Consider the following 14,933-nt stretch of genomic DNA (forward strand, 5'->3'; position numbering starts at 1 on the left):
CGCTTAAAATGATTTTAATTTAGATATAAAAACTAACCACTTATAAAGGGCGTCCTAAAATTCATTTGACTTTTTCAGAAAATATAATTTTCAAATTTCATTTGTTAAATTAATTCAAGCGCTGCTTTCAGACATGACCTCAAATTTTTGACGGTCAACTAAGGTTTCGTAATAAAATAAAACGATCATATACTTTAATTTTATTGTTGAGGTTTATTCATTAACATAGATTACGCGTCGGAAATTGTAGTGACAGAAACAGTGTTGCCAAGTCTAAAAATATAAATAACGTTTGTTTTTGATAGAATTTTTTAGCAGTATTTTGTTTTATTTGAGCATATTTCTTCTATAGAACCATAATTTAATATACAGGACCGTATTCATAAAATACAACATCGTCCTTTTTACTTCAACGCAAATAGTTGAGGTTAGAATATAGATTACACACCGGAAAAGTCAGTGACAATCAGAAACAGCGTTGCCAAGTCCAAAAATATATATAACGTTTGTTTTTGATGGATTTTCTTTGAGGTTTTTGTTTTATCTGAGCATATTTCTTCTATAGAATCATAATTTTATAGACAGGACCGTATTAATGAAATTAATTATTATTAAAACAAAGAATATATAGAAAAAAATACCACAGTGTTCTTTTCACTCCAATTTTATGCTGTACAAGAAAAGAAAAATTTGAATTAACAAACCTAGGACGAAATATAAATTACAAAGTAAACTACCAGGAGAAAATATTATAAACTATAACAATTTGACTGTTTTACTAACATCTTTTTAGTGCGTTTTTAATATTATTGCATCTTCTGTGTTACATTTCATATTAACCTCATTTTTCTTCATATAAAACAGTTTTTTTTCATATAATTAATTTTATTTTTAGAATGATACTCCTGATAGAGAAATCTATCACGATCCAGAAATCATCCGGTCCGATGAAAACGTAGACGATTCCGAGGTTGCCAAAGCTTCGCACACCGCATCGAAAATGCTCAGCAAATTTCGAGAGATGGAGGAGAATCGTTCCAAAGAACCAGAAGCAATAGGTAAAAAATATTTCCCCAAATTATGTTTTTAACAATAATTTTCGAAATACGAAAACAATTTTCCCGTACCCACATAAAATCGACGTTTTTAATTCTAGTTGTAGTAATTTTCGATATATTTCAGGTCCTAAACCTTTGAAAAGATTCACCCCTCCACCGGAGCCCGTAAGATCGGAAAGTGAAAGCGAAGAAGGATCTGCAAGCGAAGATGAAAACGAAGAAGACGAAGAATATAACCAAGGTGATAACCAGAAGTTACCCGAAGAATTGATCGAAGTAAGTTGATCTGTATATTATTGAATGACAAATTGTTGATTTGTAATTTTTTTTCTTAGGCTCAGAAAGCTGCCAGAGCCAAACAGCTCAGGGCCAAGTTCGAAAAATGGGAGGCGCAAGAAATAAAAAGAGAACAAAATCAAGCCATCAATATATTGGAGGAATATGGAGACGATTCGCAAATTGAATCGACAAAATCGTAAGTTTTTATGGCAATGAACGAAGCGACCATCAAAAAATGGGAGAAAATTCCTTTCATAGCTTTACCGAAAAGTCATCAAACCCTACTTTAACAAGTCCAGAAGGGTTCAGGTCCCCTTTATGCTTTAACAAATCTAGAAGGCATTGTATCCTACAAAGCCTAAATTGGCTCCTACTTTAACGAGTCTAGAAGGGTCAGGTCCTATAAAGCCTAAATCAGACACTACTTTAACAAATCTAGAAGGCATTGGGTCCTATAAAGTCTATATTGACCCCTACTTTAGCGAGTCTCGAAGGGCCAGGTCCTATAAAGCATATATCAGCCACTACTTCAGCAAGTCTGTTTGCTATTTTATTTTCTTCTGCTTGTTGTTTTGGAACCCATTGGAGTGTAAGTTTATTTCTTTTGCCTAGCTCTGAACTTGACCAGGCATTTCCAAATTATAACATTGGAGCTCGAAGCTCTAATGTCTGTCCGGTTATTGAACAAGATGGCGATAATTCCTTTCCAAATTGAACTGAATACATTTTTCAATTTGTTCGAAGTTATCTGATCCCTTTCACTCCAATTTCAGTTCTTGCCGTTTTGGATCCATCCCCTTATACTTTTAATGATATTTCTACTATGGTGTTGTGATCCCATTTACTCTCTGTAAACTTCTTAACCTTTTACAGATTATTTTCTACACATGTTCCATTGGTAGCAAATCTGATGATCTCGGGGGCCGATATAAGAGGTTAATTGTTATAGGACGTTTATCTCGTTAAATAATTAGATTTTGAAGGTGGTTAATGAGATGAAGTTGTAGTATTCGTCTTCGATGAACACTAAAAATGACTTTTCTATAGATCAAAGGCAGGTGCAATTGTTAAAAGCTCGATTTTCTTAAAAACAATGATTTCCCTCGTTTTCAAATCGAATGGAGTCTTGTTTTACCTCCAATTTTTTTTAGCAAGAGGTACATCGAAGAATTTAGTAGTAATGTTTGAAAAATTATACAAATTGTCCCTGTTGAAAATTACAGACTGTTTATCTGTCTCAAGATTTCTGTGTGCTATGAATTTTGAAATGAAAAGTCTTATAACAAAAATTCAAAGTCGTTACAGACCTTTTTTTCCTTGCTTCCGAACTTTTGACATCTATTACCTGATCACTTTGTATAAATGTTTTATTTTTATCTGTCTGTTTGACATATTTAATTCATTTTCGAGGTTGACGGCACGTTTTGAATCAATGAGGGAAACAAGTTCGGACAAAACAAGGACACCACGCGTTAAAGTTAATAGATTTGTGGTAAGTAATTCTTAAATAATTGATAAGAGGGTGGTTTTTCAAAGGATATTTATTTTTGATTAAAAAAAGAAGCTCTACATATAAATAATATTAAAATTTATTACTGACTCACTATACTGTTTGAATTAATTGAGATAAACAATTTTTCTTAATATTTCGGTTACTGATGAAGTCCAAAACCCCTCAAACTGGTTATATCTACCTAGAAGATGTCAGCAGACCTAACCTTAGATATTAAAAACTTGTTTGACTGGTATTAGAGCGTCATTTGTTGAATCTACAACTGTTGGTTTGAGAAAATAGAGTGTTTCATGTATTTTAAAAAAATTTAATGTTTCCGGATCATTTTAGTTGAGAAGGAAAGAAAAATGTGGGCGCAAACGGAAAAACATACCAAGAACTAATGAAATTTTAATAAGAATAAAGACAAACACAGAACTTTAAAGAGATTTGTTGGATTTTAATATTGCCCTGTAGCGAAAAGGCTTTTGGAAGTTGTCCGGAAGGAAAAAATTCTTTTTGTAGAGGGGTGTTAGAAGATGTGATCATATACAAGAGGCTACTAAACACTTTTCTAAACAAATGTTTTGGGGGGTTTCACAATAAATGGGGGTATATTTCAAGAAGACCTGTCCTCTTGGCACAATTCGAAATCAGCACTGACTTTCAACTGGGAAAATAAATTAAAGGTTGGTTTGATTGGCCCAAATCCAATTCTAAGAAAGAAAAAATAATACAAGTGCGTTGCCACGATGATTGAATCGAAAATAGTATTGAAATCGATGCCAATACGTGTTATTGAGGTTATTTCATATCTGACAGTACTGAATAGTGAATAAAAGTTGAGGTTTTTGAAAAAAAAAATTGTCTCAATCGATTCGAACATTATAGTACTAATAAACAATTTTAACAGATAATTTTTTACTTACTAACAATACTAAGTTGGTAATATGTCAACTGTAATATTTATTACTTGAATTCAGTGTCTTGAAAACCGAAAGTTTATAATTTTTTTTTAAATTGATGCAATAGGAGGAGGTAGGATTATAATTGAGCATCTCAACACTCGAGGTAGATCTTAAATTGATCTAGAAAAGCTGGAGAGAATGACTGGAAACAATAAATATTTTTTGATTTTCCTACAACAAACAAAACCAAAACAACTCATTTCTTTGAAATAAATACAAGGATTTGTTGAATGACCAACGTAATCATTCAAACTCATCTTTTTGGTTGCAATATATCCCAAGTATTTTTATGGGGTGATAACAATTCCACTGAAAACCCCTTTCAACTCCATCTATCCGTCAGGATAGTACATTCACATAATAAACTTCGAACTGATACTATGAAGTATATATAATACCTCAATTTTATTTTATTTTTATTCTATTATTCTACATTTGAGTATATTTATTCCTCCAATAATAATTTTATAAATTGACTAGATTCTTCTTTCCATTGTTAAGTTTGCTTTTGCTTATGTAATTACACAGAAAATTCTGGATTAATCTGATTGTGTTTGTGGAATCTACCAGAATATTCGAAAAGGAATTAAAACTCAAAAATTTCAAATAAAACATTATGAACTGTGGTTTCCCTTTAAAAATAAACACTGAATTCAATTAATTTATTAAAAAATTCTAATTTTTCTACGAGAAATTATATAATTGGATTAAAATATATATAAAGAAAAACCATACTCATTTTTTACGCCATTTTTATTTGCAATAATTTAAATTCGATATTCTTCTGTAATGAACTCTTCATGAACAATATTTTGTTCAATAGGTTGTCATTCTTCTTTTCCACTAGCCTTTGTCTATATGATTACGCAATTATCGAATATTCTGGAGTGTTTCGACCGTTATGACCGAATATTCGAAAGAAAATGAGATGGAATTTTAGAAAAAATTCATTGGAAACATTATCTACCCCGATTTTTGTTATAAATATTTAAAATCCCGGATAGATAGAACCTTTAAACACGTTTAGAACAGTGTAGATCATAATCGATAACTGAATTATCATATAGGTAAAGGACGAGTTGTATGGAAAAGAAGAATAACCTAACCTATATACAATCTACAAACTAGTTAACTTGCAGGGGGTATTATACGTATAGTAATGCTGTAAATGTTAAATGCATTTTAATTTTGATGTTTAAAAGTTTATCAAATTGTTTCAGTACAAAAGAATAACCTAAATCCACTGTTATTTGCTTTGCACTAAACTCCATCAACATTACAATAAATATTTCCCATCGAAATTAATGTTTTTTGTTTGGTGTTTGCATTTTGTTGATAATTTGCACTAATAGTTAACATTTTGTTTTGTTTTATTGTGCATGATGATGTTTAGAATTTTGTTTTTTTTTTTAATTTTTCTTCTAATAAATAGTGATTTGTATTCGTTATTATGGTGAATTTGTGTTAAATTAATAATGAATGGTGTTACATAGCACTGCAACCTTAAAATCTACTACAACTCCTATCAAAGCTCTTCCGATGAACTCCACTATATGGTATGACTCCAAATTTCTTATCCCAAACATCTCTGTTGACTTTCAATTATCAGATGAATCATAGCTCAATTTTCTTTCCCACATAATTTGCACTAAGGTGCCAGTGCTCTGAAGGGAAGTCAGAGAAGGGTTGCCTACCCATAGATAAATATTTTCTCAGTTTATACATGGCCAGATGAATCAAAATTTGTTTTTCCTCCCCACAGAATTTGCAGTGAGGTGTCAAAGCTCTGTAGCAAACTCAGAGAAGACTTACATACCCATAGATAAATATTTCTACGGTTTATATATGGCCAGATGAATCAAAATTTGTTTTCCTCCCCCACAGAATTTGCAGTAGGGTGTCAGTGTTCTGTAGCGAATTCACAGTAGACTTACATACCCATAGACAAATGTTTCTACGGTTTATATAACGAATACGAATTCATCGAATGGTTAATTTATATTACAAGAATTTTATCTTTTCAGTGAACGACAAAAAAAATAACTAATCGGAATCGTCCAAAATATTTAAGCCTAATTAAATAATCTACAATTAGTTACTACTTACAAATTTATTCGCCTGCACAGTTCCCTTTCTTCCCATTACTAAATACCGTCAAGTTCTGATTGCCCCCCTGATTTTTCATGTCTTTTTAAGTGAATTGTAAATGTAAATCTGCACAATAGAAATTGCCAATAAAGGTCGTATCTGATAAATCTTTTAATTCAAATTTTATATATATTTTTTATTGTATAATTATTGTATAATACGTAGTTCATTTTTTTGAGATGTCAAATGTTTGTTTACTAATACCATGTTAAATAATCATTTTTTTGGTCCACATTAATATTTTTTTCTAATAGAATATCACGTTATACTGAAAATCGATATTAAATTTTATACAAACACTCTGTATATTTTCAAAAACTAGTTATATTGTTTTAAATGTAAAATATAAAACTTAACATAACAAATTTAAGAAGTTTTTTTTAAATATAAAAAAAATTAAGGGGGTTTTTAATTTCGTAATATACCCCATTTCGAATAAATTAGAAGTTAAAAAAGCCCTTTGTTAACAATTTTAATAACTTCTATTGAAAAAAAAAATAATTTAAGTAAACTGAAATCATTCAATTCTCGATTATTGAATTATGACTATCAATTTTATGAAAATATTTAAAAATTAATCCAAAATATAAAAAAAAGTCTTGTAAAAATCAGTTTAATCTTTATTTTATCTATGAAATCGTCTAGATACTGATAATTACAAGATTTTCTTCAAAATCAATTTTGGAATAAATTTGTTTTTTATAATATTATGTTTTTATGTTGGTGTCCTTTTTACGATACATTTGCATAAGGATATTATTCCAATATCAATATTAAGAAAGGGCAGCTGTCATATAACTAATTACGTCATAGTATTGTCAAAATTTGTGTTAATTACTTCGTCATACTAAATAACAATCTTATTGCAAGGTTAGATTCGTCTTCTATTTTTTTTGTCTCACTGCTAAATATTTTACTATTTAGATTTCTGGTCTAATAACGAGAAAACAAGTAGATTATATGGTAACAAGAAATAATATTAGGTGTCAAATCAGGGCCATATGGTGGATTTTAATCATCTAAACTTTTATTGTTATTGTGAATAAATCGATTCTTCTTTCACATTTTGCTAAATTCTCCAATGGTTTCTGACAAACAAATTATTGTGTACAATTCAAATTTGACTATCTTCAAGAAGTATTGGGTACCAAATATGGGCCATACGGTGGATGGAGCTTCCATTATCATTATTCGTCTTCCTTCCACATTTTACTAGTTCCTCCAATGACTTTGGCAAACAAAATCATCGTTTACAATCGAAAATTGACCGTCTTAGTTTGCTGGTGATCCCAGAGAAACATTTGCTTCCAAGGGCTTCTTCTGGAAACAACTTTTGTTTGATTGGGTTCGTCTTGAAAGACCTACCAGTTTTCTCCATCAAATTAGTATCCTTGTCCATGTTTTCACCCTATTTTAGAAGCACTTTCTCCATTTCAGCTTAGCTAACTCCAAAATATACGTTTTCAACACCAACGCAACTTCTTAAGTCGAAAATTATCACGCAGCTTGTGTGGGAAGGAATAAGTGCCAAATTAGGGCTATAAGGTGGATGGAGTCCATTATTATCGTGATTCGCCCTCGCTTTTACATTTTACTAGTTCCTCCAATGACATACAAAACCATTGTATATAATTCAAAGTTGACCGTCTTAGTTTGCTGGTGATTCCAGAGAAACAGGCAACCATTTTCTTCCGTGGGCTTCTTCTAGAAACAACTTTTGCTAGATTTGGTTCGTTTTGGAAGACCTAGACAGTTGATATGCAAATTTCAATGCACCTATCGCTTCGAGACTGCTTTTGAGTATTGGTCAAGTTACACGAGCCACAATAATTTATGTCGACGATCACAGCATCGATGTTCTTAAGCCCAACGAGAAATTTTCGATGGCTTTCAAATATTTCGTTCTATAGTGAACATCCACCACGTATAATGTATTCAGATCACTAAAGCGCTTTTTTTTGAAAAATAAGTTTAAACGCCACTAAATGAACTAACAAACTATGTTTGAGGTTATGTTCAAAAATGTAAATTATACACCGGAAATGTCAGTGATAGTCATAAACAGTGTTGCCAAACGTTTGCTTCGTTTTTCTTCTAAATCGAGATTAGGTTAGATCGAAATTTTTATTTTTACTTTCCTTATTCTTTTTTGGTGTGATTATATGAAGTGAAAATTCAAAGAGGATCACGTGTCCTTGCAAATGTATCGTAATATATTAATAAATATTGTTGAAACAGGAGACTTGACGAAACCTAAACAGGTACTACGCATTAGTGGCAACAACGCCATTTTGAAATATCCGCGTTCCATACAATTAAACTTCATTATTAATAAATCGAATCGAAATATGACATTTTGAGGTTAAGTTGATGCTTATGAGAAATCATTTTGGTACCAAAGTTTTTTAATGATATTTTTGGAAGTTATACTAACTTTCCATTTTCGCATTATAACGGAAAGTTTAGAGAAAATTATAGGGATAAAAAAATTTGTTTAGAATTGTGAAAAAATAAAATTTCTTATATAGATTCTGTTTAATGTTCGTCAGGATGTTCTGTATAAACATTTAAGAGGTTTTAGTGTAGATTCGCGGACTGAGTACTAGAAATAGTACAGGGAGGTGCATTAGAGAAGATTCGTAATACGAAAAAATTGTAGATAAGACCTTTAGATTTAACAGGCAATAATAATTCTAGATGGTAATTTTTCTATTAAATATATATCTAGATATTTTTATTAAGTTTTCCCTATTTTAGTGCTTGTTTCATATTTTAAAGTGATTATTATATATACTGATAATAATTAGAAATAAAATATTTTGTTGTACATTCTCGTTTATGTTGTAAATGAGTAATTGTTAGATATTTCGGTAATTCTTGAATCTGTGAAATTAGAACCAAAAAAAAAAGAAATCGTTCCGTCAATGGATATAATTATTTTTTAGATTACGAGATTATAATTTTCGATAAATTAATTTATATTTTATTCGATATATTTGTGCCAATTTATACTGATGTTTGAGTGAAAATAAATTGAATTTTTTAATGTCGTTTCGTGTTTTAATTATCAACAAAATGCAGTCATCAATCGAATTATTTTGTTACCGAATATATTTGAGGGTCCGGGGACAAAAAAAATACATTTTTAAACAGCTTAGCAAATGTTATTATTTCTCGTGATTTGGCAGTTATCAAATGTCCCCCCAAGTACAAACTTTACGTCTTTGTGAGAAGTATGGGAGATCTAAAAAAACAAACGAAGTAAAGTTATTGCCAACTTGTATAAACGAAATCAAGATCTGAAGAAATCTTTCAAGCCGGACAAACAAATTCACGACTTTTATCGGCGTGTCGACGTTTCGATCAAAAGAAAGTCACGATCAGGCAGAAAAGCAAAAAAATGCCAAAAAGCTTAGCTAATCCCTATAGCTTCTTAACCTCTCCATTATTAGTATTATCCACATAACCTACTTATAGAACGAAATAATAGTCTCTAGTCGCTAAATGAAGGCTATAAGGCTTTCTACGTGAACTTTTTGAATAGTTCTTTACCATGTCTTGTGCCTGTGGGCTTAGCTAATCCCTATAGCTTCTTAACCTCTTCGTTGTTAGTATTATCCACATAACCTACTTCTAAAACGAAATAATAGTCTCTAGTTGCTAAATGAAGGCTATAAGACTTCCCACTTAAACTTTTTGAATAGTCCTTTACCATGTCTTCTGCCAGTGGGCTTAGCTAATCCCTATAGCTTCTTAACCTCTTCGTTGTTAGTATTATCCACATAACCTACTTCTAGAACGAAATAATAGTCTCTAGTCGCTAAATGAAGGCTTCCCACTTGAACTTTTTGAATAGTCCTTTACCATGTCTTCTGTCAGCGGGCTTAGCTAATCCCTATAGCTTCTAACCTCTTCGTTATTAGTATTATCCACATAACCCACTTCTAGAACGAAATAATAGTCTCTAGTCGCTAAATGAAGGCTATAAGGCTTCCCACTTGAACTTTTTGAATAGTCTTTTACCATGTCTTCTGTCAGCGGGCTTAGCTAATCCCTATAGCTTCTTAACCTCTTCGTTGTTAGTATTATCCACATAACCTACTTCTAGAACGAAATAATAGTCTCTAGTCGCTAAATGAAGGCTATAAGGCTTTCTACTTGAACTTTTTGAATAGTCTTTTACCATGTCTTCTGCCAGTGGGCTTAGTTAATCCCTATATCTTCTTAACCTCTTCGTTGTTAGTATTATCCATATAAGCTACTTCTAGAACGAAATAATAGTCTCTAGTCGCTAAATGAAGGCTATAAGGCTTCCCAATTGAACTTTTTTAGTAGTTCTTTCGTCACATTGCTCTTTAGAGTTGAGCATTGTCGTGGATCAGGATAAAACCAGATGAGAGCATGCTTCTTAATTTCTTTTGTATTACTCTCCATTTCTTTGACTATTATTTGACTTCTGGATTTTTTTAACAAGATCCAAGCCGCATCTCTTGTGCTTAAGGCCTGATTTGTTGTCAAATTTTGGTATGGTCGTTCTAGTACTGTCAATTTTAATAAACAGGCCAAAAATTAAGGAGTTTGAACATGAACCAACCTCACACTTTTCTGCATCAATTACAAAGTGTCAATATACAAATGACAGTTTTCTTAAATCACAAATAAATTAATGTTGTATGACGTTATGTATTTTCAACGTTATAAGTCATACATTTCTAGATATCATCAATTTTTCTGGAAAATTAATTTTTATATATTCATTTTGCAAAGGAAATATCGAGCGTTTTCGAACAATGCGAAAGTTGCAAAGAAAAAGTCTACCCATTAGAAAAAATATCCGTCCACGGACACGTGTACCACAAAAGATGCTTCAAATGTATGGAATGTTCTTGTGTTTTAAGGTAAGCATTTAGGTTCTCTAATTATTGCGCCAAGACTAGGAAACATTCATTTCACATCTAATTGTTATCTTATTTGTAAGTCCTTTTCCAGCAACAACACTGTCAGCCACGAGTGTTGCTTTTAGTTTGTACCAGTTTTTAATTTGAAAGACTCACGTAGTAAATTTCTGTCACTATACTTTCATCAAATTTCAGTGCCGGATTAAGCCAGGGGCTTGGGGGGGCTATAGCCCCAGGGTCAAGAGGGCCTCATCATTTGGAAATCATTATGTATTTTTTGATGTGGTGATACCACAAATCTAACGTATTGATATTATTTTGTGAATTTTTCCGGGTTTCCGAATTCCTTAAGGGGGCCCCGTCATTATTTTAGCCCCGGGCCTTATAAATCTTAATCCGGCCCTGTCAAATTTCAATTCACCAGCGGGCGCATGCCCATATCGAAGTTGTGTTTGTGAGATCGATTTTAGTCTACAATCGATATTTTCATCAAAATAATCGTTTTTTTTTAGAATCAAGTTGAACCAATCTCGAGTCGATAAAAATCGATTTTCATCCCAGTTTTCATACACACACAAAATTGTTGAGGTTATGTCACAAAGGTATACATCACACCGATTATGTCAATAATAGGAACAGTGTTGCCAATGTGAAAAATATAAACAGCAGCCCTCATATAAACTTTTGAACTTCGATTAGATCAGGGAGTTAATCACCAGTTTGGCATGTACTTTTCAAATGAGCAAATAATTTCTATCAAACTTTAGTTTTCTTGTATTCAGCAGACTGTTTGTTATATTAACACTCATGAGCACGTACAAATTCCTTTGGAGAAGTTATTTTTCAGGGTACCTGCAACTACAAACTACACTAGATAAGTGAGGTTATATTTTTGACGATCGGTGACGATCAGCGAGTAAAAAGTAGAAAGCTGTTTAATTTCGACGTGCGTTATCACAATTTCTAGGATCTGTTTACGTTCCTGACGTTCATAAATGTCAAAAATATAACCTCACTTATCTAGTGTAGTTTGTAGATGCAATTACGTTCAAAATAACTTCTTTGAGCGAAACGCTGATGGAATTTGTACGTGCTCATGAGTGTTTGTATAAAAAACAGTCGGCTGGATATGAGAAAACTAAAATTTGTTAGAAATCATTTTCTCATTTGAAAATTCCATGCCATATTCGTGATCTAATCGACAATCGTAACTTTTATTGAATGTTTTGTTGAATCTTTGTTCAATAAGTTCAAAAGTTGATCATATTGTCGTATTTTTCCGAACGGTTCAGTCAAATGATAGTTTGGACCTTTGTTATAAAAATATAATCTATTTTAGAAAAACGTTCTTTAGGACCACGCTAATGCACTCAAAAGTATATTCCATTAAAGCTTTCCAATCAGCCCATGATTTATTTTGATGGTCGGCTGTCTTTCCATGTTTTTGCTACGCCAGTTAGTTTAGATAAAGCACAATGCTTGACTGCTTCCTCATCCCAATCATACAGTTCTCCAAACTCTTCGATTTCTTTATCCACAAATCGATTTCAATGTCGTTTTTGACAGTATCAAATTCTGGTAATACATCTTGCACATTTTGGAAATACCGCGAAAAAATAATTTCTATCCCTAAACGAGCCTCTTCGTTTACAGACATGATATGGAAATAATTAATTAACTTCGTTGACTTCCACAAAAATATTATCCCAGCTACCAACCCAAATTCGTTAAGCAACGTCTACAATATAAACCTCGATTCATTCTTCTATGTTTAAAAAATTCATCTGGATCTGTTTCGTTCATTTTAAAATATGCTGTAAGTATATAATACATTCCAAATAATTTAAAAAACGTTGATCACTGTTCAAATTCGCACTTTCAAGGTTATGTTTACTGGCGAACCAGCGTCACGTTCGCGTTCATTCTGTGCACCGTTTTATATGAGGGTTGCTGTTTATATTTTTCACATTGGCAACACTGTTCCTATTATTGACATAACCGGTGTGAAGTATACCTTGGTGAACATAACCTCAACAATTTTGTGTGTGTATGAAAACTGGGATGGAAATCGCGCGCGAAAAAGTCGAATTTTCATTTTGAAATCGACTTGGAATTTATACTTATTTAAAATGGATACCAATGATGATATTTAATATGATCCAACTAACAAGTAGTAAAAAAATGTGAGTCGATTCATGAAAACGGTACAAACTATATAACCATCATATGTAATAAGTTTCGTGTTGTCGAAGTCATCGAATGAGAATCGATATTAATCAAATCGAGATTGGTTCAACTCGATTCTAAAAAAACGATTATTTTGATGAAAATATCGATTGTAGATTAAAATTGATCTCACAAACACAATATCGAGATTGGGGCGTTAATCACTGTTCAAATTTATTTATATACATGCACTTTTAAGATTATGTTTACGTGCGAACAGCGTCATGTTCGCGATCATTCTGTGCACAGCTTTCATTGTCAAATCAATAATCTTTTTTGATATCTAATAAAAAAGTCCCTTTTTTAATGAAAGTACGTCCTGTTTAGAACTAAGGGTTACACCAACCCTTTTTTACTTTCCCATCTCCTGTTTTTGGTTGAAATATTATTTTTTTTTTTTGGAAATTTGCAGAATGGATTCTTACTCTTATAATAAAGGATTGCTCTATTGCACACCACATTTTAAAAGATTGTTCATCTCCAAAGGGAACTACGACACGGGCTTCGGATTCGATCAACACAAAGAAAAATGGAATAACGTAAATGCAACAATGGCATAATATAATGTGATAATTGCCGATAAATATTATGTACTTAAAAGTACACATATATATGTATCATTAAGAATAAATTAAAAATATTGCTTTTAATTTGTAATGTCTTATAGTATAGAATTTTACTAACACTTTTTTATAAACATTACCCATTATTTGTGATTATTTACAATAAATTTTATATTATAAAAGTTATATTGTATTTGCTTCCTTTTAAACTTAAAACTATGGACTACGATACATTAGAATTCAACCCTAACCTCACTTTGTCGTATCAAAACGATGTTATACATTCTCAAAACGGTTAATTGCGAAAAAACGACGCAAAGAACAACAAATATCGGCAACCAACCTCACATCTCACAGTATATTTAGTTGCCTATGTTCGGTCGCTTGTATCTCTATGTGGTTGTAGAATCAAAAGTCGTAGACCTCCGAGTTCAGGCAACACTGATATCTTCCCGCTTTTTAGAAAATAGTGGCGGGAAACAATATGCATAAGATCGAAGTTTTAAAATTAGTTAAAAACTGTTCTAGAGGCAACTTAGTAATGGTTGGCTTTCATATTAAAAATATGATCTTGTAAAACCGGGTCACCAGTTGTGGATTTAATAATATAAAAAACTTTTGGTGTAAGTGATATGAATACTCAGACAATATGCCGCGATCAGTGCTGAAAACAAGCAAGTTTTTACCGAGGAATTAAAACCACTGGTAGATATATTACATCACTCGATAAGACGTGTGACTGACACACAGATGGAGCTGCCATTGTCAAATCCATAAGACGTTTATGAAGTACCAACTTTCAAAAGACTGTGGGTGAAATTTCATGACATTTCGATCAGTCAGAAAAAAGTGACAGCGAACTAAGTGAAGCTACTGTAAAACTGAAAATACTGTACAAGCTCAGCAATGGCTACAAACAATTATTTATTATTGTTTTGCTGAATTTAAACGTGGTCGTACAAACATCGATGATGGTAAACGTTCTGGTCGTCCAATTGTGGTGGTTACTCCAGAAAACTCCAAAAAACGTCCACAAATTGATTATATCTAATTATTAGTGATTAGAGTTATCCCAGATCCTGAACTGTCTAAAAAAAGTGGGATTTATAAATAACCAGAGCATCCCCAGTGCCACAAGGAGAAAAGGGGACCCAATAGATCCTTTCTGTTGTAGATTATTTGGAGACTCGTATCTATACCTAGAAGATATTTTGTACAATCTCGTTGTTGTGCTTCGAAAATACATAGACTCCTTTTAAAGGTTATTTATTTTTATGGGGTTTTTGCATCCCACTTACCAA

General features: G+C 32.0%; 1 protein-coding gene across 21 annotated transcripts in view; it reads left to right on the plus strand.

Annotated features, from left to right (window-relative positions):
• LOC130902787 (enolase-phosphatase E1) overlaps nucleotides 1–13,818 on the plus strand; it is an 89,872-nt gene extending 76,054 nt beyond the window's left edge. For 13 of the 21 annotated variants that reach the window (XM_057815089.1, XM_057815090.1, XM_057815092.1 and 10 more), the window contains 6 exons: nucleotides 896–1,058; nucleotides 1,183–1,334; nucleotides 1,394–1,533; nucleotides 2,748–2,829; nucleotides 10,713–10,843; nucleotides 13,482–13,818. In XM_057815089.1, coding sequence (XP_057671072.1) covers nucleotides 896–1,058; nucleotides 1,183–1,334; nucleotides 1,394–1,533; nucleotides 2,748–2,829; nucleotides 10,713–10,843; nucleotides 13,482–13,629 — 816 coding nt within the window. In that variant the 3' untranslated portion in view covers nucleotides 13,630–13,818. Of the gene's footprint in view, nucleotides 1–895; nucleotides 1,059–1,182; nucleotides 1,335–1,393; nucleotides 1,534–2,747; nucleotides 2,830–5,821; nucleotides 8,996–10,712; nucleotides 10,844–13,481 lie in introns of those variants that run through there. The other 8 variants (XM_057815110.1, XM_057815098.1, XM_057815103.1 and 5 more) reach the window with 1 other exon arrangement.
• Nucleotides 13,819–14,933: the final 1,115 nt, after the last annotated feature.

Source organism: Diorhabda carinulata, chromosome X (assembly GCF_026250575.1).
Source record: "Diorhabda carinulata isolate Delta chromosome X, icDioCari1.1, whole genome shotgun sequence".
In the NCBI taxonomy this organism is placed as follows: domain Eukaryota; kingdom Metazoa; phylum Arthropoda; class Insecta; order Coleoptera; family Chrysomelidae; genus Diorhabda; species Diorhabda carinulata.